This window comes from Molossus molossus, unplaced genomic scaffold (assembly GCF_014108415.1).
Source record: "Molossus molossus isolate mMolMol1 unplaced genomic scaffold, mMolMol1.p scaffold_m16_p_4, whole genome shotgun sequence".
In the NCBI taxonomy this organism is placed as follows: Eukaryota; Metazoa; Chordata; class Mammalia; order Chiroptera; family Molossidae; genus Molossus; species Molossus molossus.
In genome coordinates, this window is record NW_023425377.1 from 41,494,193 (window position 1) to 41,517,721 (window position 23,529).

Sequence of the window (23,529 nt, forward strand, 5' to 3'; positions counted from 1 at the left end):
CTTCCTCCTTCTCCTCCTCTTGTCTGTTTGTCTCTCCCTTCTTCCCTTGCTACACACACGACATATTCACACACATTAGATATATATCCAGATAGATGCAGAACCATTGGAGAATTGCAGACATAACATTTCAATTGTGTATGCCCTAAGAATCAAGGACGTTCTCCACAAAACCAAATACAGTTATCACAGTTGAGAAACTTAACATTGACATGATCATTTGAAATACCATTAACATTCATATTTCCCCAAGTTTCCCAGTAATGTCCTTCACAACCATTTTTTCTCCCCAGATCTGGGGTCTGGGTAATATATTGCATTTAGCTTCTTATGTCTCCTTCAATGTAGAAGGATGTAGAAGTAATCTGTAGCCTTTTGGTGGGGGGTGTCTTATAATACTGACATTTTTGAAGAGTACAGGCCAATTTTACAGTGTGTTTTTCAATTTACATTTGCCTGCTTACTCGTGATTAGATTCAGGTTAAATATTTTAAGCAGGAAGAATACCTAGGTGGTGATGTGTCTTATGTGCATCATATTGGAAAGCACATAATGTCAGTTTGTCCCATTATTGATGATGTTAAGTCTGATCACTTGATTAAAGATATTGTTTACTGTACGTCTTTAAAGAATTTTTTTCTTTGTAATTAATAGAGTGGGATGATACTGAATACTAACCCCCCCCCCCAATTTCTCACCCAGCATCCATTGATGATTCTTGCCTCAGTTATTACTTTAGTGTCTGCAAAAAGGCAATTTTCTAATTCTTTTATTTCTTCTACATTTATTAGCTGGCATTCTTCTATAAAGGGCTTTTGTTCTCTACTTTATTTCTCCTTTATTTTATCCTTTGCTACTATTGCTCTGGGTTCAGGAATTCTTTTTTTATTCAATTGGTTATATTCCATTCTTGTTGTTGTTGTTATTTTGGTTAATCCTCACCAGAGGATATTTTTTCCTTTTTTTTTTTTTTTTTTAAGAGGAGAGGGGGGAGGCTGAAACATCGATGAGCGAGAAGCATCAGTCTGTTGCCTCCTGCACGGCCCGTACTGGGGATTGAGCCTGCAACCTTGGCATGTGCCCTGACCCAGAATCAAACTGGTGACCTCTTGGTGCATGGAACAACGCTCAACCAACTGAGTCACATGGGCTGGGCCTTTGCGTTGATTTTTAGAGAGAGAGGGATGGAAGGACAGAGGGATGGGAGTAGGGGGGAGGAAGGAAGTAGGGAGGGGGGTGGGGGGGAAGGAAGGAAGGAAGAAAGGAAGGAAGGAAGGAAGGAAGGAAGGAAGAAAAAGGAAAGAAGGAAGGAAGATAGCAACATTGATGCCTCGCGCACACACACCCCGACTGGGGTCAGGGACTCAACTGGGAATAGAACCTGGGACCCTTTGGAGTGCAGGCCATTGCTCTAACCACTGAGAACACTGGCCAAGGTATCTTTATTTATTTTGATGCTCATGTTTCTGAATCTGACCAGAGGGAGCCCTTTAAAGCTGGTTCCTGTGCCCTTATAATATCTTCATTTGTTTTAGAGCATTGCTTATAATGTGTTTTAGGCTCACTTGGTATTTTTTCTTCTATAGTCTTGGAATTAGCAATTTCACCAAGTAAGTCCTGTTCCATTTTAGTGGGGAGTGATGTTAGAAATGAAAATTTGGGTGCTGAGGGTACTTTTTTCTACTGGGATATCACTGCTCCTAGATTCTTTCAGTGGACAGAGCTAGAGACTATATGTATATTTTTTATATTAGCGTGAACTCATAATGCTACTTCTAATTTCTAATCCCCAGAGGTTATTTTTCTCCTTATTTCATTCTATATTTGCATCTCTCTCTTTTCTCATGGTAAGGTCCCTAATTCCCCAAAAGTCTTATTATATCTACTCATTTGCTCAGTCTTACAGCAATGAAAATGTTACACCATTATCACTCCCAACAACAAACTTCAGTTGAAGATTTTTTTGCATTTCTTTTTGCCCATGGACTGTTGTTTGTAGTTGTTTGTAATTGTTTGTAATTAATGTATAAACTTAACATAAGTACTTGATGCGTACTTAAAACAATTTACCTTAAGTGATCAAAAATTTTAGGTGGAGAACCCTCCTTTTTACTTGACTTTTTTCCCCCAGAAGAATGTAGTTTGATATGTATTTGGTATAGAAGGTTTGTGCACAGTGAAACAAATAGTTTTTACAAATCTGTTTTGAAAATGTAGTTGGGTTTCATACTCTTAATTACTTCATCCATCAATTTTTTTACTTCTTTGTGTCTTGTAACTGATTGGCTCACACAGTCCTGAAGTTTAGCTCCACTCAGCCCATTTCACCTGCTTTGTGAAGACAACGTAACTTGCCTTCCTCATCCATTACTACTGTTAAGGTTCCAGTTGCCAGATGTTCCTCTTCACCAGTAGGGTCAACTATGAGCAAAGTGTCATCAAACACCACAGAGGAAGTAGCAACTGGATGAGTTCTAATGTTCAAATAACTTTTTTTCTTTAAATTAACTTCTGCTAAAGCAGTTTCTTCATTTATAGTAACTTCAGGCAACTATACATTTTTTAAAGCTGCTAACAAAGCAAGTGTACATGCATCCAGAATATTTCCATCATAGTTGAGGTAAATGAGATAACAGTGTAGAAACCAAGCAAGCTTTCTTGGAGAAATGTTTAAGTCCTCTTTCTGAATTATCTTTGAATTTTCAGTGGCATCTGCAATGAACTGGCTAGCCACTTGGGCCTCTTATCCAGGAGGTGTAGACTGAAATCTCGAAGAACACAGAGGTGGTAGATCCACATTAGGAACAACGTACCTTTTATCAGGGGCATGTGTTGGTGGTATTGCAAATTACCGTAATCTTTTCCAGCTTCATTAAAACAGAACCATGTGCAGTACTAATTGAACCTATGGTGACAGTTGTGGTTCTGAATTCACCAAATTCTCTTCCATCAGGATGGTAGTTCTCTTTCAAAAATCTCCTGTACTACTCCACAAAGATTCCAGTTTTTAACCCAGCCACCATCTTCCCGCCTGCCTGTGCCTGGCAGTTTTCTTTTCAAAATTATTTTATCTAGTAGTCCCATACATTTTGTTTTGATACAGCATTTGCTAATTTTAAAAACGGAACCCTATTTTAGTACAATAGCTGTATGTGTCCTAAGGGATAAGTGATAAAATAGTTTTCGACTGTACTGCAAAGATATACTTCAAATTGACTCATTTAAATTTCATGTTATTTTTAGGAGAGCTCAGATTACTGGAATGATTTCTTTTGGGAAACTTTACCTTAGGCAGAGATATTGATATTCAAAGACAGTAGAAAAAAAAATGGAGGCTATAAATTAGATGTGAAAATAAGTTTGATCAGAAACTACAACTAGGATAAATAATCAGTTAATTTAGTTTTGAGCTTCTTGGCAGTCTTGTTAAAAGAGGAAATATTCAGTTGGATGACTTTTATTGTTTAAGAAAAGAAAACAGTTTTTTGTAATTGTATTGTAGGAGGGATTGTATTATAATCATACTTATTTTTGCAGTAAGTATACAAATATTTCTTTTTTTTTTCTTTTTTGTGGTGTGTGCCCCTAGCAGGAACCGAACCCGGACTCTCTGGTCCACAGGCCAATGCTCAACCGCTGAGCCAAACTGGCCAGGGCTACAAGTATTTCTTGAATGATTATTTTAATGCTGTTGACTACATGAAATTAAAGCATAGTTTAAAGAAGGCATGTCCGTTTTCTGATCTTTCAGAACTGAATTTAGGAAATGTAAGGAAATTGTTAGTTAACATGCCCCTTAGACTCTCAGATACAGTTAACTTTGTATGTTGCAGCACCATAGCTCAAGAGATCTATCTGAACCGTGATTGTTAGTGATATACAATTGTTAGTTGTTTCAAGTGAGCTGGAGGATAATAATAATGGGGTCTTTGGTTTTATTCTCTGAATACTTAAGTATAGATGTTTTATAGTTATTAAAGAAAGATCCAAACACTTTTTGTGGTTCTTTATGGTGCTAAGTACTAGGGAGACCAAAGAAAGCACACACTATTTCCATACCTTAAAAAGCATATATTCTTTTCTAAGTATATGAGAAAGTTGTACAAATAAGGAACAACTTGAATACACATTTGGAACACTTAGGATACTTAAAAATATTAAATTGCTTTATTTGTAAGGTACTAATTATGCAAATCAGAAAGTTTTATCCTTGAATGTTTACTTGTACTGTTCTAAACATTTATAAAGTCCTCAAGAGTATATTGGTTTTGCTGTCCATTCTAATTTTACAATTAAAATTTCCCCAATCTTTATTGACTTTAATTTTTCAATTAGGTTTGATTTATGAATCATGTCTAGAAATGCTGCACAAATATAACCTGATTTTTCCCTTTGGCCTCCAACAGGACTTTTTTTTTTCCTTTTTTCTTTAATCAAAACTAGGACAGATGGTTTAATCTATCTCCAGGGAAGAGTATTGCAGAGTCCCTGGTAATTCTTTGTCCCAGATTTTGAAAATCTTTTTTATTATTATCTATTTAACCAAAATCCCTGCTACTGTAAATAAACTATTTTCCTTAGTTTATTCTTAGCGAAAACACAACATACTGTCATGATTGTAGAAATGACACTCTCATTTTTCCCTTCACCCTAAAAGACTTTTTCAACACAGTTTTGACTACTGTTACTAACCCAAGTTAATTTTAGATTCTATTGCTGAAAGCCTCAGTTTTGCCATTTATTGAGGTGTTAATTGAAATATTAATATATTTAGAGCAGAAATGTCGTTTTTTAGGGAATCTAGAGCAACAGCAAAGCTGAGGTCAAACTGCCATAAGGATGGACACCAAGGAAGCTGTGTTTGGGACAAAAAGAAATCAAGATAAGGTAGATGCAAAGTAGAGAAAAGCACTGGACCCTTGGGGGGAGGGGGTGGTAGGTGGGAGTGGGTTTTATGCCTCTAATGGCAAAGAATAGTGAGATTTCTGAAGAGGAAGCCATGGAAGGCTTATAGGAAATATTAAGGATTTGGGTTTAAGTACCACCTTCCCTCTGAATGTATAAGTTTTAGCTAGCAGAATACTTTAAAAGTTGATAAGGTTAAGTGTTTCAGTGGGGTGGTATTAATTGGTAAAACCATTGCCAAGACCCAACTTCAGCACTAATGCCTGTTATTACTTGGAAGTCGAAAGGGAATCTCCGTTTGAAGCATTAACTGACAAAATCAGAACATTTAATTTTTCTTTTTCTTTTTGTGATATAAAGATTACATTTTTCTCCATAGCAACATGAACCGTGAAGACCGGAATGTGCTGCGTATGAAAGAACGGGAAAGGCGGAATCAGGAAATTCAGCAGGGTGAAGACGCCTTCCCACCTAGCTCTCCTCTCTTTGCTGAGCCATACAAAGTTGTAAGTTGTCCTTCTCTCAATGTTTTTTCCCCCAGTACTGTGACATGTTTGTTTTTAAACTTGACTTTTTATATTAGAAAAGAGTTATGTATACCATTCAACATTTTTTTCTTTCCTCTGAGTAGAATATACTTTGTTGGGGTACTTTTATTAGAGTATAATATGCATACAGAAAAGCATACAAATTGTATTATAGCTAAAAGAATTTTCACAACATGAACCTGATAACATGAACCTGATATAATCAGTACCTAGATCAAGAAATAGAGTATTACTAGTGCCCTAAAGTCATTGTCATTGTCCACCCGCATTTCCTCCCACCCCCCATTTGCTATACTATAATTTTGAGACTGTGGTCTGGATTAGCTCAAACATTCATATCTGTATTCTTGGCTCTACTACTAACTCTGAGTATGTATTTAACCTTCCTAAACCTTGTATTAAGTTAAAATTTTGTGAATAAATCTTCCTTGTCTGCTGTTTCCTAGGTTCTTTGGGTAGAACATCAATCAAAGATGAATATATGTCATAGATTCTTTTGTTTCTGTGTATTTCTTTGCTTACTTGGTTAACTAAGTTTCAGTGACTTATTAGTGTGTTTGAATGAATATATCTTCAATATCAATCTGTTTCTTTTGCTGTTAATCACATACTAAATTCTCTGATTTTCTTTTTAATGTATTTAATGCTCAATTAACAATATCAGATCTAGATTAAGACATGTTGTCAGAGATGTTCAATAAATGGAACCAGTTGCTGGTTGTATAACTACCATTGTGCTTGATTTGGGATAACATAAACTGAATGATACCATTTCTGAATACTCTAATGTAGCTGTCGTGGCCACAGATGTCTCTCTAATCTTTGATTTGACTTTGGGTTTCATTTGAACTATTTTTACATTTTAAAGACTTATATTTTGTATAATAGCTATAATGCAATATATAGTAGTAGTGAGCATTATTGGCATATAGAATGAGATTGAGAGTGTGTTACTTTTTTTTTATGAAATGTAAATGTAACAGCATACAGTACCTTGGATTTAACGCTTATAATACTTAGTGTTTATGGAAACCAGATGAGATCTATAAAGCCATGCATTCAGAAGTTTTAAGGATTTTCTAATTAAAGACCATTATATTGACATCATTTATATGAGTGTAACACAAAACCTGGGATTTAGGATTAGTGATTAAAATCATACTATAATTTATTTTGTAATTACACTATAATGAATTGGATTTTATTTCTAATCTTGATATTGTCTATCAATTGCTGTATATTTATTGCTCTTGTTTAATAGGGATCAGATTGATTTTTAAATAATTTAAAGTCATTATTGATTCATGCCAACTTCAAAATAAAATAGTGGTGGCTCAGTCTTGATTTCCTTTTTCATGTAATTGGTAAACTTTCCTTCATGTGTATGAATATGAAAGAGTCCTAAGGCTTGGAGACATCTTGGACTTTCTTATTATCCAAGAATAATTCTTGAAGTTTAAAGTGTGTACTGTTGACTTCAAATACTGGAGAATTTATTGGTCAGAATTAATAGGGTTTAAAACTTATTTATTTATTCATTTAAATTAAGTTTATTGGGGAGAATTCAAAACTTTTATCAGTAGATTTTCCATGCTTAATTTGTTACTGGGACTTTTATTAACTTGATGAGTCAAAGTAATGAGGATTAAAATTTTAAAAATGTTGGCTATAACTTGTTTCACTAAATTTTTGAATTATTAGGAATATATGTTTTCCTAGACTGCCAGTGTATGCGTGTTGACTAATCTGCTGACCTGGAACTTAATTACGTAAAGACAGATTACTTTTCCTGTTCTTTAAAAGATTTTCAGTTCTGTTTCAGTATATTTATTGATGAAGTTTGTATTTTTTTCTCTCCTGGAATCTATTATATATATTTCTCAGTGTCCTATAAAATATTTGTGTTTTAGCATGAATGTTTTTCACTTTCAGTGCATCATTTTTTTACTATAAAAATTATATATTTGGAGTTTGCTTTGAAATGTTAACCTTAAGCTATGAGGAAAGACCCTTTCGATTTGAAGTTTGGAAAGTCATTTTAGAGTCATCGTTTATTTCCAGTTATGCTGATTGGATAATTATATTTTATATTTTTTTGTAGACTAGCAAAGAAGATAAGCTATCAAGTCGTATTCAGAGTATGCTTGGAAACTACGATGAAATGAAGGATTTCATAGGAGACAGATCTATACCAAAGCTTGTTGCAATTCCCAAGCCTACAGTACCACCGACAGCAGATGAAAAATCTAACCCAACTTTCTTTGAACAGAGACATGGGAGCTCTCATCAGAGTAGCAAATGGACTCCAGTAGGACCTGCACCAAGCACTTCTCAGTCTCAGAAACGGTCCTCAGGCTTACAGAGTGGACACAGTAGCCAGCGGACCAGTGTAGGTGGCAGTGGTGGCACTAATAGTAGTAGCCAGAGGCATGACCGTGATTCATATAGCAGTAGTGGGAGCAGTAGTCGGAAAAAAGGCCAGCATGGATCAGAACACTCTAAATCACGGTCTTCCAGTCCTGGAAAACCTCAGGCTGTTTCTTCATTAAGCTCCAGTCATTCCAGGTCTCATGGGAATGATCACCATAGCAAGGAACATCAGCGTTCCAAATCACCTCGGGACCCTGATGCAAACTGGGATTCTCCTTCTCGTGTACCTTTTTCAAGTGGGCAGCACTCAAGTCAGTCTTTCCCACCTTCATTGATGTCAAAGTCCAGTTCAATGTTGCAGAAACCCACTGCCTATGTGCGGCCTATGGACGGACAGGAGTCCATGGAACCAAAGCTGTCCTCTGAGCACTACAGCAGCCAATCCCATGGCAACAGCATGGCTGAATTGAAGCCCAGTAGCAAAGCACATCTCACCAAGCTAAAAATACCTTCCCAACCACTGGATGTAAGTCACACACTTAGAGCTTTTAACATTGTGACTATGTGAAGCAGTTTACCATGAAATTATGGTTGAACTTGAACTGTCTCTGTTTTAATAGTAAGAAATGTAAAAGTTTAAAGGAAGGCTTGTGATTGACTCCCAAGTAGATCCATAGAGCTGTTAGCTTCCCTTCTTGGGTTGTAAAGAAAACATCATTCACTATTTCAAACATTAAAATGACCAGTCAGTTATAGATTAAAAGTATAATTCATGAATATCTTAGATTTCTTTCTTTTGATCTATGAATATCTTAGATTTCCTCCTGGCCAGGTGGCTTGGTTGGTTGGAGCATCTTCCCATACACCAAAAGGTTGTGGATTCCATTCCTGGTCAGGGCAAATACCTAGGTTGGGGGTTTGATCCTCAGGGCGTAAACATCTCTCTCACATCAATATTTCTCTCTTGCACTCTCTCTCTAAAATCAATAAACATATCCTTGGGTGAGAATTCAGAAAAAATAAAAAAAATCTAAACATAATGTTAGTAGCTGAAAATCACACCTCATAGCTTAAAACAGTGGGGGTGGGGAAGACAGGTATAGGTAAAATGCTTTTTTGAGAACACTTAAAAATCTTACCTGTGGCCCTGAGAAACTCATTGTTCATGGTGTTTGCCATCTAATTACTCCTCTCAAGAGAATAAAAAGTGGTAATTTGTTCTTTCTTCAAACAACATGATCCTTAGAATTAGACTTGAGTTCAAACTCCTACTCTATAATTCCTGTTTGTGCCTTAAAATAAACAACTTTTACATTTAAGAAAGGCTATGTAAAATGTCCATAATGTTCCAGACAAGTAATTTTTCAATAATACTGGTTTTATTCTGTTAGTTTATATGAAATGATGTATCTCAATATCATGGTATGTTTTGTATATAAACTTAAATTTTTGGACAAGCTACTCACCTGAATAATTACATTTAAATATTATTTCTAATCTAAGTATAAGAAATATATTTTAAAGCTTTTGAAAAATACAAAGTTTTAAAAGTCATGTAGTTTGTTGATTAAAATTTTTTTAGTTTTTGAAAAATTTATATTTAAGAAAATTATTCCAAAGATCCTAATTAGTGTTCTGATGTGGAGTAGTAGGATCATAAGTACATCTTTAAATTTAGGTTTTGTTTCTAATAATGTTGTTGAATTTGTGCAACAAATGCTAAAAACCTAATAAGTGACTTCAAATTTAATGTGTTTTTCTTCTTAAGGCATCTGCTTCTGGTGATGTGAGCTGTGTGGATGAAATTCTTAAAGTAAGTGTGTGTGTTTTTTTTTTTAATAGGTTCAGCTTTCTTATTTAATGGTGTTCTGCTACTCTCTTACTCTATTTCCCCCTTAGTTTTACAAAGGCTCTGAAGCAACAAATTGCTCATATATATAATTGATTCAGTTTATTATGCATATATTCATACTAAATCACTTGGTTTGTTTACTTTTTTATTTGTCCTCAAAAAGCAGTTTTGTTTTTAAGTAAAACAAATTCCAGTCTTAACTATTTGCCTTAAAAAGAGGAAGGAACCAAACATAACTGTACTTTCTCAGATTTATCTGTTAATAATTAGAAGTGCTAAAAAACTCAAGTTATCAATCACAATGAAAATAGCTTGCTTTGTAATTCATCTGTACATACTCATCGAATCCTACACTGAAAGACCTTCTCTGAATACTGCATATTTGTAGTGCTTAATGGAATATGGTTAAAATTGACACATGACCAAAAATTGTATTCCTCCGTCTGGAAAAGAAAAAGAGGTAGTCCGGTGAATTAATGAATGATAAATAACTGCTTTTGACTCAGTAGAGAAAAACTATCAGAAATATATTACTCGTACATTTTGTAAAAGCTCCTAAATTTGTGTGTCTATACTTACATTTCATTATGGATACTTTTGAAAGACTACTTGCATTGGCTGCTTTCACTTTATTCTCTCCTTTCCTTTAGCCCACTGTAATCTCTTCTACCATTCTGCTGAATCTGTTCTCTAACATCACCAGGGACTTCATTTGAGTTCTCTGCTCTTTCCATTGTTTTAAAGACTTTTTATTCTGCCCAGCCAGTGTAGCACAGTGGTTGAGCATCGACCCATGGACTGAGAGGTCGCAGTTTGATTCCCGGTCAGGGCACATGCCTGGGTTGTAGGCTTGACCCCCAGTAGGGGCGTGTAGAGGCAGCCAATCTATGGTTCTCTCTTACATTGATGTTTCTTTCTCTTTCTCCCTGTCCCTTTCTCTCTCTCTAAAAATCAATAAAAATATGTTTAAAAAAATAATAATTTAAGGGAGAGAGATAGAAGCATTATGAGAGAGAACATCGATGGGCTACCTCCTGCATGTCCTCCACTGAGGATGTGGCCCACAACCTGGGCATGTGCCCTGACTGGGAATTGAACCTGCAACCTGCTGGTGCATGGGTTGACGCTCAACCACTGAGCCACACCAGCCAGGCTAAAAAAATAATTTTTATTTTTTCTTTCTGGAAACATCATTCTTCCTTGATTGTTGTTATGCTTTGTTGTTTTTTTGTTTTGTTTTCTTAAATCCTCACCCAAGGATATTTTTCCATTTATTTTCAAATAGAGTGGGATGGAGGGGTAGAGAGAGAGAGAGAAAGAGAAACACTGACATGAGAGAGGCACATTGATTGGTTACCTCCTGCACAACCCCAACCAGGGCTGGGACTGAACCACAACCAAGGTACGTACCCTTGACCAGAATCGAACCCTCATCTTTGGTCCTCAGTCCAACACTCTCCGCTAAGCCAAATCAGCCAGGACTGCTTCATTTTTATTTTCCATCTATCTTTCTTTTAAAACAATTTTTTTTTCTTTATTGATTTTAGAGAGAGAGGAAGGGGGAGAGAGAGAGAGATAGAAACGTTGATGAGAGAGAACATCAGTTGGCCAATTTCTACATACCCCCCAGTGGGGATTTGGCCCACAACCTGGGCATGTGCCCTGATCGGGAATCAAACTGGCAACCTCTTGGTGCATGAGTCAACGCTCAACCACTGAGCCACATGGGCTGTGTCCATCTACCTTTCTTGTTTCTCATTCTCTGCCTTTGGGGAACTCTTGTGTCTTCTCTTACTTTATAAATATGGGTGTATTTTTTAGCCTCTCCTCTTCTTTTTGCTCTTAGTTGCCTTTCTCCTTTTTTGTCTTTATCTTTTAGATAGTTATTCAATCTTTCTTTTCTGTCTTGGTTTCCTTTGGATTTTGGTTTATGTCTCTTAATTGTTTTTTAGCCGTGTCTCCATTTGTGCTTATCCCTGCTTCTTTAGATCCAACATGTCTAAATTGATCAGATGTCCTTCTATTAGTAATACCACCATTCTACCATGCTTATAAGTGTAGAATCCTAATTATCTTTCATTTATTTCTCTCATGTTCTATTTAATCATAAAACTACATGTAGACTTTAAAAATTCCTTGAAAATATTCATTCCTTCATTTCCATTCTGCCACCTTGAGCTTCAATAATTGCAGTGTACAGTCCTCACTCTGCCTTTCTGCCTTCAGTCTCCCTGCTCATCTCTCTTCTGTATTGCTACCAGGTACTTTGCCTCAATCTTTTATCTCCATAAGTTAATATGCTTCCTAGAAATTTTCAGTGGCTCTCGAGGGTCCATAAAAAGAATAGTGTCCAAATTTAACATTCCAGACCTTCCACAATCCAGTCTTAACCTCTCCTACTATTCATTAACCAACTGATTTCCCTAAGCTATACAGTTTTTCATTCTTTTACTTTTTTTAAAGAAAACTTACATGGAATGTGTTTCTCCTTCCTCTTGCGTTACATGTAGATTCTGTTTTTTCTTAGCATCCTTATGAAATAATTCTTCCCCCTGTATCTATCAAACTATCAGATCACAGTGATAACTCTTTTTATTTTCATATAACTTTCATTTTTCAGTTGCCATGTATTAAAAAAAAAGTCTAAGGGAGCATGTATCCTTTCCCCAAATCTTCAAAAATGCACGGCATTCTAATAAATAGAACACACCTTAGATTTTCTTATGTTTAATTATTTCTTTGATGTTATTGACAGTTTATTCTTCATTTTATATATACAGGGCAGCATATGGCCTTGAGTGTAATAGGTGCTCAATCATTTGATGATGGAGAGTTAAACAGATTTTCTATTGAGTGTATTTTGGTATTTAAGGTATAAAATGCCAACACTGAAAACCTGGAATATATGATTTTCTGTTTTCTTTTCCTTTCCCTATGTGCACTGGGCAAGGAACTTCAGGTCTGAATTCCCCTCATGTTTTCTTTCTTTTTTTTTTTTTTTATCCTCACCCGAGGATATTTTTCCATTTTTTGTACAGATAGAGTGGAAGGGAGAGAGAGAGAGAAACATCGATGTGAAGGGACACATCGAGTGGCTGCCACCCGCACGACCAGCCAGGGCCGGGGACAAACTGCAACCGAAGTACGTGCCCTTAGCGGGAACCGAACCCGGGTCTCTCCGGACTGTAGGCCGACGCTCTAACCGCTGAGCCAAACCGGCCAGGGCTCATGTTTTCTTGTTATTTGTAGTCATACTGTTTCTAGTGACAGCTTTAAGAAAAAATTTTTTAATCTAAAAGCAATATGTGTTTACTGTAAAAAAAAATTTGTTAATTCAAGTCTCAGTAATTGAACACCTATGTGTTAAGCATTGGGGATACAGTAATGATACTGTTGTACCCTTTGAGCTGACATTCTAGAGTAGAAGGAAGGAAATCAACTGTATAATATTATTTCAGTAAGTCACATGCCATTGAAAAATAAAGCATTTTAAGACAATAAAGGGCAATTACAGTGCAGATAGCTGGTCTACAGGTTCAGGTAGTAAAGACTGTATCAAAAGCTCTTGTCTTTTGCCCCTTCTGTCATTCTATTGCCCAAAGGTAGCTACTGTTAACTATCTTTTAGAGATTTTTTTCATATATAAACATTTTCTAGGACATAGACTATGATTTGTGTTTGTTACTTAATATACTGTAGACATCATTTTATATCAGTATTTAAATTTCTCATTTTACTGTCTGCCTGGTGTTCCATTGTATGGATGTCTGATAATTTAATTATTCCTGTGTTGTTGGACATTTAGGGTGCTTCTGTTTTTTAAGTATGAGCTACTTTAACATGTATCTTTACATAACTGTGGGTATAAGCTGTAAGGTAAATTCCTAAAAGTTATATCACCTTTATTATATTTTCTCTGTATTACCTGATGGTTTACTTTGAGCTGAATGCCAGAATAAAACACTCCCTCCTTATTCTATATCTGATACCTTGCTCTCCCCTCTCTCCCTGCACATTGTGATCTTATCCAAACCTCCACTTGGACATACTTGGCATGTGATTAGACAGAAGGTATTGATTAAAATCAGATTTGTGGCCTTGCTTGTTTGTCTTCCTGCTCATGTGCTTTTGATCTCTCCTGATTTTCCTGATCAAAATTTCCTATCATTGAATGGGTTCTGTGGCCAGACATCTTAGGATGAAATTCTGTGTTCATTACTTACTAGGTGTGTGACCTTGAATAAATAACTTAACCTTTGTGCTTCAGTTTCATCCTACATAGACTTAGGATAATAATGGTATTTACCTCATAATGTCATTGTGAGCACTATATGAGTAATAGACATGTAAAACACTTAGCATAGTATCTGGCTCATTACAGGTACATAATAAATGTTAACTGCTTTTATAATTATTATCCCCCTCCTCCCATTCCCACAGAAAGCTCTTCCTCAGTAGCATTTTACTGTGTGCCTTGTATTTGATTGCAGGCCGATTTCTGTAAATATTCACAGATTTTATCATCTTATTAATTCTAAGCTTGAAGCCAAACAGTGTATATTATTTATTTTCCTATTACCTGTCCCATAGTACCTTGCGCACAATTGTGCTTAATTAATATTGATTAAATATGTATACTTTGGGAGGCGCAATCAAGAAACCAGCATTTATAATACAAATCTGGTTTTTAGCTGTATAATTTTTATCCTTGACCTGGTTGAAAACAAATTGTAATAATTACATTTCAGGAGATGACGCATTCATGGCCTCCCCCTCTAACGGCTATTCATACACCATGCAAAACAGAACCTTCCAAATTTCCTTTTCCAACTAAGGTAAGTAAATAAAATGTATCTTTGATACTGTAAGAAAACTCTAAATGGCTGACTAAAATCATACTAATTCAAAATTGTCTTGCTATTCCCATTCTAGTGGGAGACAGACAATAAACAAGAGAATACATAGATAAGTTCAGCTACTGATAACTGCTATGAAGAAAATAAAACCAGATAGTGAAATCAAGAGTGATTTCAATTGAGAGGTACTTGAAAAGCTTTGAAGGCGATTCAGGGAATAGACTTTTATTTATTTATTTATTTAATTTTTTAAAGTGTTTTTGTTGATTTTAGAGAGAGAGGAAGGGAGAGGGAGAGAGAGATAGAAACATTAACTGGCCACTTCCTGCATGCCCTCCACTGGGGCTCAAGCCCACAACCTGGGCATGTGCCCTGACTGGGGATTGAAACGGCAGTCTCTTGGTCCATGGGACTATGCTCCACCAACTGAGCCACACCAGCCAGTCTGGGGAAGAGTTTTAAGTTTGTTGCCAACTATTATGGTATTCTAGATTACAGGTGGTAAGGTCTTCTCAAACTTGTCTGAGAAATTATTTTCTGTAGGACATAGAAACCATATTTATGTTATATGGGAAAATGTTCCTTAGACAAAATCCCGAGCTCAACTAAAATCAGCAAATTTTTTTTTACATTAATTTATACTTACACAAATTATACAAGAATACATGCTCCTTGTGTAGTTTGACCAGGTCTTCTAATAATAGCCTTCCTTAGTTTTGTCTCTTCCATCTCATTCAAGCTCTCTTCATACATACCTTTGTAAGACTTTTCATAAGCATTTACATACATATTATGTAATCATTGCTACTAAGCTTTTTCTCATTATTTCTTTTCAGATTTATTGTTTTGTATTTTTAATCGGTCAGCACTATGTCTTAGAATCCTTTCTTTGTTATTACATATAGAGGTATTTAATTTTTTAAAATTGCATCCATAGTATAAATGTATCTTATTATTTAGCCATTTCCTTTGGTATTTAAGTTGCCAAGTTTTATTTCTATAAACATTGCTTTAGTGGATATCTTTATTCATGCCTTCTAGTGTGCAAGTATGAGAAGTAAAATTACTGCATATTGAAAGTATATGCTTAATATATACTCTCAGGTTCCTTCTGTAGTGGTTGCACCAGTCAATGCTTCCACTTTTATTCCCAATTTTTCCTCACATACACATCTCCATTTGTTATTTTAACCACCAGTCTTTTGGGTGGGAAATGGTGTGCCGTTTCCTGAATTGCTAGTAAAGTTCATTATCTTTACATGTTTGTCATCTATTTGATTTCTACATGGATGAATTTGCCCATATCCTGTACCCTTTGGGTTGCATCTTTCACTTGTGAGTTTTAGGAGAATTTCTGTGGATTCTAATATTTTCTTTTATTACATGTTACAAATATATTTCCCAGAGTCCTTAGAATGTTTTAATTTTGATGAATAAATATATCTTTCTCTTTTTTATTGCTTTTGCTTTTTAATGTCTTGTTAAAGAAGACTATTCGTTCCATAGGATTATAAATATGTCCTCTTATTTGTCTTTTAATGTGATTGTAGTTTTGTTTTCTGTTTATATTTAGCCCAGTTTATTTTTGTAAATGATGTTATGTGCTCCATACCCCTCTTTTACTTTTTTTAAGTTTATCTTTATTGATTAAAGTATTATGTATGTCCCTCCTTCCCCCCCCTACTCTTTTACTTTTTAAATAAACTTTTACATATTTAAAAATGCACATCTATTTAATATACAGATCTATGCACCTTTGTAACCACCACCTTAATCAACATTTCCATCACCCCCAAAGTTCCCTCATGTTCTTTTGCAGTCCAACTCACTCCCACCATCGGCCCCACACAATTGCTGATTTGTTTTATGTCATTATAGATAAGTTTTGCATTTTCTAGAATTTTATATAAATGGAATCTGCTCAGTGTTTATTTCTTTTGTATATATGGTTACCTTCTTTTGGTCAGTATATACTTTTGGAATTCTTCCTTGTTCTTGAATGTATCATAATTTGTTCCTTTTTATTTTTGAGTTCCTTTTTATTTCTGTTGTATGAAAATACCAAAATTTATCCATTCACTTGTTGGTGAACATTTCTGTTTTTTTCAGATTTGGGCTATTAAGAATTAAGTATACCAAAGAACTTGTATGCATGTATGCATAACCTGTGGACATAGACAACAATTGTTGGCCCCGTGGGGGTGGGGGGTGGGGGAGGAGAGGGCAGGATATAGGTCGGAGGGTGTGTGGGGGGGGGAGAAACATCTGTAACAAAAATAAATAATTAAATTTATAAAAAAAGTATAAACTTTCACTTACAAAGCCCTTGTATGGGTAAAATACTGGGTCATATGGTAAAAAATGGAATTATTGGGTCATATGTTGAGTGCATGTTAAATGAATACTAAACTGAAAACTATTTTCCACAGTGATTGTATCACACTCCTACTTCCCCCCACGCCCATCCACAACCAGTGTATGATAGTTTTTGTTCTCCACACTTGTCTACATTTGGTATTGTCAGTTTCTTATAGTTTTAGCCATTTTACGGGGCATGTAGAGATACCTCATTTTGGTTTTAATTTGTATTTCCCTGATGACAAATGATGTTGAACTTAATGAGCTAATTAACCCTTTTTTTTTTAAGTTTCCATTAAAATTTTTTGCCTTTTTGCATGTGTGGTGGTGGTGGTAGTGGTGGCCAGGTTGGAGGTGTTTGTAGTTTTCTTTTCTTATGTCTTTGGGTTTGGTTTCAGAGTAGTACTTGCTTTCTAAAAGGAACAAGGAGATGTTCTCTTATCTTTACTTTTAAAATACTTTTTACAGTGTTAGTATTAATTTTTCTTGAATGTTTAATGTAATTAAACAGTGGTGCTATCTGGACCTGTAAAGTTTTTCTTTTTTAATCCTCACTCTAGGGTACTTTTTTCCATTTTTATCTTTAGATAGAGTGGGAGGGAGGGGGAGAGAGAGAGGAGAGAGAGAGAGAGAGAGAGAGAGAAACATCAACGTGAGAGAGACACATCGATTGGCTGCCCCCTACATGACTCCGACCTGGGCTAGGGACTAAACTGCAACTGAGATACATGCCCCTGCCTGGAATCAAATCCGTGACTCTGGTCTGTGGGCCAGTGCTCTACTACTGAGCCAAACTGGCCAGGGCAAGACCTGTAAAGTTCTTTATTGAAAATTTGTAAATTATAAATTCAGTTTCTCTGTTAGATACAGAGCTATTCAGATTTTTATTCCTTCTTGTATGAGTTTTGGTAATTTATCTAAGTAGTCCAATTTATTGGCATACATTTATTTACACTATATACTTATTTTTTTTTAATCCTCACCCAAGGACATTTTTCCATTTATCTTCAGATAGAGTGGGAGGGAGGGAGGGAGGAAGAGAGAGAGAGAGAGAGAGAAACATTGATGTGAGAGAGACAAATCAATTGGTCGCCATCCACACAACCCCAACTGGGGCGGGGACAAACCGCAACCAAGGTACATGGCCTTGTTCTTGGTCATAATCGAACCCGAGACTCTTTGGTCTGCGGGCTGATGCTCTAACCGCTGAGCCAAACCAGCCAGAGCCATACTTATTTTTTATTTATTCTTTTTTTTTTTATCCTCATTCGAAGACATTTTTCTAATTTTTTTGGACAGAGAGAGTGGGAGGGAGAGAGAGGAAGAGAGAGAGAGGGAAACATCGATGTGAAAGGGACACATCGAGTGGCTGCCACCCGCACGACCAACCAGGGCCGGGGACAAACTGCAACCGAGGTACATGCCCTTAGCGGGAACCGAACCCGGGTCTCTCCGGACTGCAGGCAGACGCTCCAACCGCTGAGCCAAACCGGCCAGGGCTGTTTATTCATTTTTTAATTTATCCTCACCCGAGGACACTTTTTGCATTCATCTTCTGATAGAGTGAGAAGGAGAGAAGAAGGAAGAGAGAGAGAGAAACATCAATGTGAGAGAGATCCATCGACTGGCTGCCACCCACATAATCCCAACCAGGGCTGGGGACAAACTGCAACCAAGGTACGTGCCCTTAGTGGAAACTGAACCCGGGACTCTCTGGTCCGCAGGCTGATGCTCTAGAGAACCACTGAACCAAACTGGCCAGGGCTATACGTATTCTTTTAATGTCTATAGGATCTATAGTGAAGTCCTTTCCCCCAACCGATACTAGTTATTTGTATTTTTTTCTCTTTGTTTTCTTTGATCTTTCTACCTAGATGTTTTATCAATCATTTCCAAGAACCATCTTAGGTTTTCTTAGTTTTCTATTTCTTTTAGTTTAGCTTTTATTTACTTCATTCTACTCTCTCTGGGTTTTATTTGCTTTTTTTCTAACTTTTTTTTTCTTTATTGATATTAGAGAGAGAGAGGAAGGGAGAAGGAGAGAGATAGGAACATCGATGAAAGAGAACATTGATTGGCTGCTTCCTGCATGACCCCTACTGGGGATTTGGCACACAACCTAGGCATGTGCCCCTATCAGGAATTGAACTGGCAACCTCTTAGTGCATGGGTCAATGCTCAACCACTGAGCCACACCAGCCGGGCTTTTTCTGACTTCTTAAGGTAGATACTTAGATCATAGATTGTAAACATTTCTTGTTTTAAGTATTTAAAACTACCAGTTTCTCTCTAAGCCCCGCTTTAAGTATCTCACAAATTACAGTATACTATGTTTTCATTATTATTTAGTGCAAAATATTTCCCATGTGATTTTTTTTGATCCATGGGTTATTTAGAAGTATGTGGTTTTATTTTCAAATACTTAAGGATTTTCCAGATACCATTTTATTAATTGATTTCTAATGTATTCATGTACTTTTCAGACAGTATATACTGTATAATTTCAGTCCTTTTAATTGTAAATGTTTAGCCTGGCCGGTGTGGGTAATTGGATTGAGTGTCAGCTCATGGAGTGAGAGGTCCCAGATCGATTCCTGGTCAGGGCACATGCCCGGGTTGTGGGCTCAATCCCCAGTAGGGGGCATGCAGGAGGCAGCCAATTGATGATTCTCTCTCACGTCAATGTTTCTATCTTTCTCTCTCTCTCTCTCTCTCTAAAAAAATCAATAAAAACATATTAAAAACAAAAAAGTAAATTTAAATGTTTATGGCCTAGTATATGATCCCTCTTGGTGACTGTTTTCATGCACACTAGATACAATATGTTCTATATATATCAGTTAGATCAAGTTGGTTGGGAGTAGTTAAGTAATCTATATCTTCACTGATTTTTTGTCTACTCTATCAGTTACTGAAAGGAGAATGTTGATATCTGTATTTGCTGATTTGTTTTCTCTTTCAGTTTTGTCTGTTTTTAGTTCGTATATTTTGCAGCTATTTCATTAGGTACATAACATTTAGAATTGCTGTGTCTTTCTGATGAATTGTTCCGTTTTTTTACATTATGAGATGTACCTCTTTAGATCTGGTATTAATGCTTGTTTTGAACTCTACTTTGTTTGATATTCAAGTCTACTTTGTTTGATAATCATGTAGTCACTCCAGCTTTCTTTTATTTTATCTCAAGTTATTTAATAGCTATGCCTCTTTTTTAAAAAAATTTTTTCCTTTATTGATTTTAGAGAGAGAGGAAGTGACAGGAAGAGAGAGAGAGAGAGAAACATCGATGAGAGAGAACATCAATTGGCCGCCTCCTGCATGCCCCCCAATGGGGGTCTGGCCCACAACTTGGGCATGTGTCCTGGCTGGGAATTGAACTGGCAACCTCCTGGTGCATGGGTCGATGCTCAACTACTGAGCCACCTGGCCGGACACTATGCTTCTTTTTTTAATTGTAAAATTAAAGCTTGATTTGATCAGAAGACTTTGAATATAAGTTCATAATTCTGGTTAATACCTATTTTTTCATTTTTGAGGGTAACAGTTTTATTGAGCTGTAATATACATGCCATTCAGTTCATCCATTTAAAATGTACAATTTGCCCTGGCCGGTTTGGTTCAGTGGTTAGAGCGTCGGCCTGCGGCCCTGAGGGACCCGGGTTTGGTTTCCGCTAAGGGCATGTACCTCGGTTGCAGTTTGTCCCCGGCCCTGGTCGGTTGTGCGGGTGGCAGCCACTCGATGTGTTCCTTTCGCATCGATGTTTTTCTCTCTCTCTCTGTTCCTCTCTCTCCCTCCCACTCTACCTGAACAAAAAATGGAAAAATGTCCGCGGGTGAGGATAAAAAAAAAAAAGAAAAAGCTAAAATGTACAATTTACTGGTGTTTAGTATGTTCAGAGTTGTGCAACCATGAAGACAATTATTTCAGAACATTTTCATCACCCCAAAAAGAAACCCTAGTTACCGGTAACTTCTATATCCTCCAACCATTTCCCACCCTCCAGCCCTAGGCAATCACTAATCTTATCTCTATAGATTTACCTGTTCTGGACATTTTATGTAAATAGAATCATATAGTGTACAGTCTTGTGACTGGATCTTTCATTTAGCATGCTGTTTTAAAGGTTTGTGTAAGTTATAGCATGTATCAGTACTTCAGTTTTGTTTGTTTTTTATTCCTCACCTGAGGATATTTTTCTATTTATTATCAGATAGAGTGGGAGGGAGAGAGAGACAGAGCGAAACACCGATGTGATAGAGTCACGTTGACTGGTTGCCTCCCGCACAACCCGACCGGACCAGGGCCGGAGACAAACCGCAACTGACGTATGTGCCCTTGGCCGGAATCAAACCCACAACTCATTGGTCCACAGACTGACGCTCTAACCACTGAGCAAAACTGGCCAGGGCGGTACTTCATTCCTTTTTATGGCTGAATATAATTATGTGGATATCTCATATTTTATTTATCTGTTCAGTTGATTGACATTTGGGTTATTTTCAGTTTTTGGCTATTAAGGCAAATGCTGCTGTAAACATTAGTGAAGCGTTTGTGTAGATGTTTGTTTTCAGTTCTCTTGTTTATATACCTAGGAGTGGAAATGCTAAGTTATATGGTAATTCAATGTTTAATATATGAGGAAATGTCTGATGATTTTCCAAAGTGGCTGGTCCATTTTACACAATCCACCATCAGTTTATGAGAGTTTGAATTTCTCCGCATCCTGGCTAGCTGGTAATTATCTTTCTTTTTTTATTTTTTATCCTCACCCGAGGACATTTTTTCATTTTTTTGTTCAGACAGAGTGGGAGGGAGAGAGAGGAAGTGAGAGAGAGAGACAGACAGACAGACAGACAGACAGACATCGACGTGAAAGGGACACATCAAGTGGCTGCCACCCACACGACCAACCAGGGCTGGGAACAAACTGCAACCGAGGTACGTGCCCTTAGTGGGAACCAAACCTGGGTCTCTCTGGACCGCAGGTTGACGCTCTAACAGCTGAGCCAAACCGGCCAGGGCTTATCTTTCTTTTTGTTTTTTTTTACCCTCACCTGAGGACATTTTTCCATTTTTTGTTCAGATAGAGTGGGAGGGAGAGAGAGGAAGAGAAAGAGAGAAACATCGACGTGAAAGGGACACATCAAGTGACTTCCACCCGCACAACCCAAACAGGGCCGGGGACAAACTGCTACTGAGGTATGTGCCCTTAGCTGGAACTGAACCCCGGGTCTCTCCGAACCGCAGGCTGATGCTCTAACCGCTGAGCCAAACTGGCCAGGGCTTATCTTTCTTTTTGATTATAGCTATTTTAGTGGTTGTGAATTGGTATGTCATTGTGGTTTTGATACTCATTTCTCTGATGGTTAATGATGCTGAGAATCTTTTCATGGGCTTATTGGCCTTTGTATATCTTATTTGGAGATATATCTATTCAAATATTTTGATTTTGATTTATTTTTAATATGTTATTATTTAGTTAGTTATTTAGAGACAGGAAGGGAAAGAGAGAAACATCAGTGTGCAAGAGATACATCTATCAGCCGCCTCCTGCACGTCCCTTACTGGGGATCGAGCCCACATCCTGGGCATGTGCCTTGACCGGGAATTGAACCAGGACATCTCAGTCCATGGCACGGTGCTCAATCCACTGAGCCACACCAGCCGAGCTACTTAGCTGATTTTTAAATTGGGTGTTTTTGGGTTTTTTTTATCATTGTTATAGGAGTTCTTTATATATTTATTTTGTTTTTCTTTATTTTTTTAGAGTTCAGTTCCTATCGGATGTATGATTTGCAAAAATTTTCTCTTATGCTGTGGGATTTTTTTACTTTCTTGATTCTGTTCTTCAAAGTGCAAAAATTTTTAGTTTCGATGAAATCCAGTTTATCTATTTTTTGTTGTTTGTGTTTTTGGTGTCAGAGGTAAGAAAACATGGTATGATCCAAGATAACAAATACTAATTTAGCCCTGGCCAGTTTGGCCCAGCGGTTAGAGCATCGGCCTGCGGTCCAGAGAGACCCGGGTTCGGTTCCTGCTAAGGGCACGTGCCTTGGTTGCAGTTTGTTCCCAGCTCTGGTTGGTCATGCGGGTGGCAGCTACTCAATGTGTCCCTTTCACACCGATGTTTTCCTCTCTCTCTTCCTCTCTCTCCCTCCCACCATGTCTGAACAAAAAAATTGAAAAATGTCCTCAGGTGAGGATAAAAACAAAAACAAAAACTTATTTATACCTATATTTTCTTCTAAGAGTTTTATAGTTTTCAATCTTACATTTAAGTTTTTTTTATCTGTTTTGAGTTAATTTTTGTATTTAGTGTCAAGGGTCCAACTTCATTCTTTTGCATGTGCATATCCAGTTGTCTCTCCATCATTTATTGAAAAGACTATTCTTTCCCCACTCGGTTATCTTGACACCCTTGTGGAAAATCAGTTGACCATAATGTGAGGGTGTTTTGTTTCACTGATCTATTTGTCTGTCTTTATGCCAATACCACACTGTCTTGATTACGATAGCTTTGTAGTGAGTTTGAAATTAGAAAGCGTTAAGTCTTCCAGACCTGTTTTGTGTGATCGCTCTAGAGTTTACAATATCATATATCACAATTACTTTTAATCCAGCATCCACAATTATTTTTCA

At 36.8% G+C, this 23,529-nt stretch overlaps 1 protein-coding gene and 1 pseudogene across 2 annotated transcripts in view; one reads left to right on the forward strand and one right to left on the reverse strand.

Annotated features, from left to right (window-relative positions):
* Positions 1 to 2,192: 2,192 nt before the first annotated feature.
* On the reverse strand, positions 2,193 to 3,038 carry LOC118643746 (annotated as a pseudogene).
* Positions 3,039 to 4,795: 1,757 nt separating this feature from the next.
* The window catches only part of AFF4 (AF4/FMR2 family member 4), a 71,176-nt gene continuing 52,442 nt past the window's right edge, over positions 4,796 to 23,529 (forward strand). The window contains exons 1-5 of one of the 2 annotated variants that reach the window (XM_036281723.1): positions 4,796 to 4,887; positions 5,266 to 5,411; positions 7,555 to 8,349; positions 9,592 to 9,636; positions 14,424 to 14,510. In XM_036281723.1, coding sequence (XP_036137616.1) covers positions 5,289 to 5,411; positions 7,555 to 8,349; positions 9,592 to 9,636; positions 14,424 to 14,510 — 1,050 coding nt within the window. In that variant the 5' untranslated portion in view covers positions 4,796 to 4,887; positions 5,266 to 5,288. The remainder of the gene's footprint in view (positions 4,888 to 5,265; positions 5,412 to 7,554; positions 8,350 to 9,591; positions 9,637 to 14,423; positions 14,511 to 23,529) is intronic. The other variant, XM_036281720.1, reaches the window with a different exon arrangement.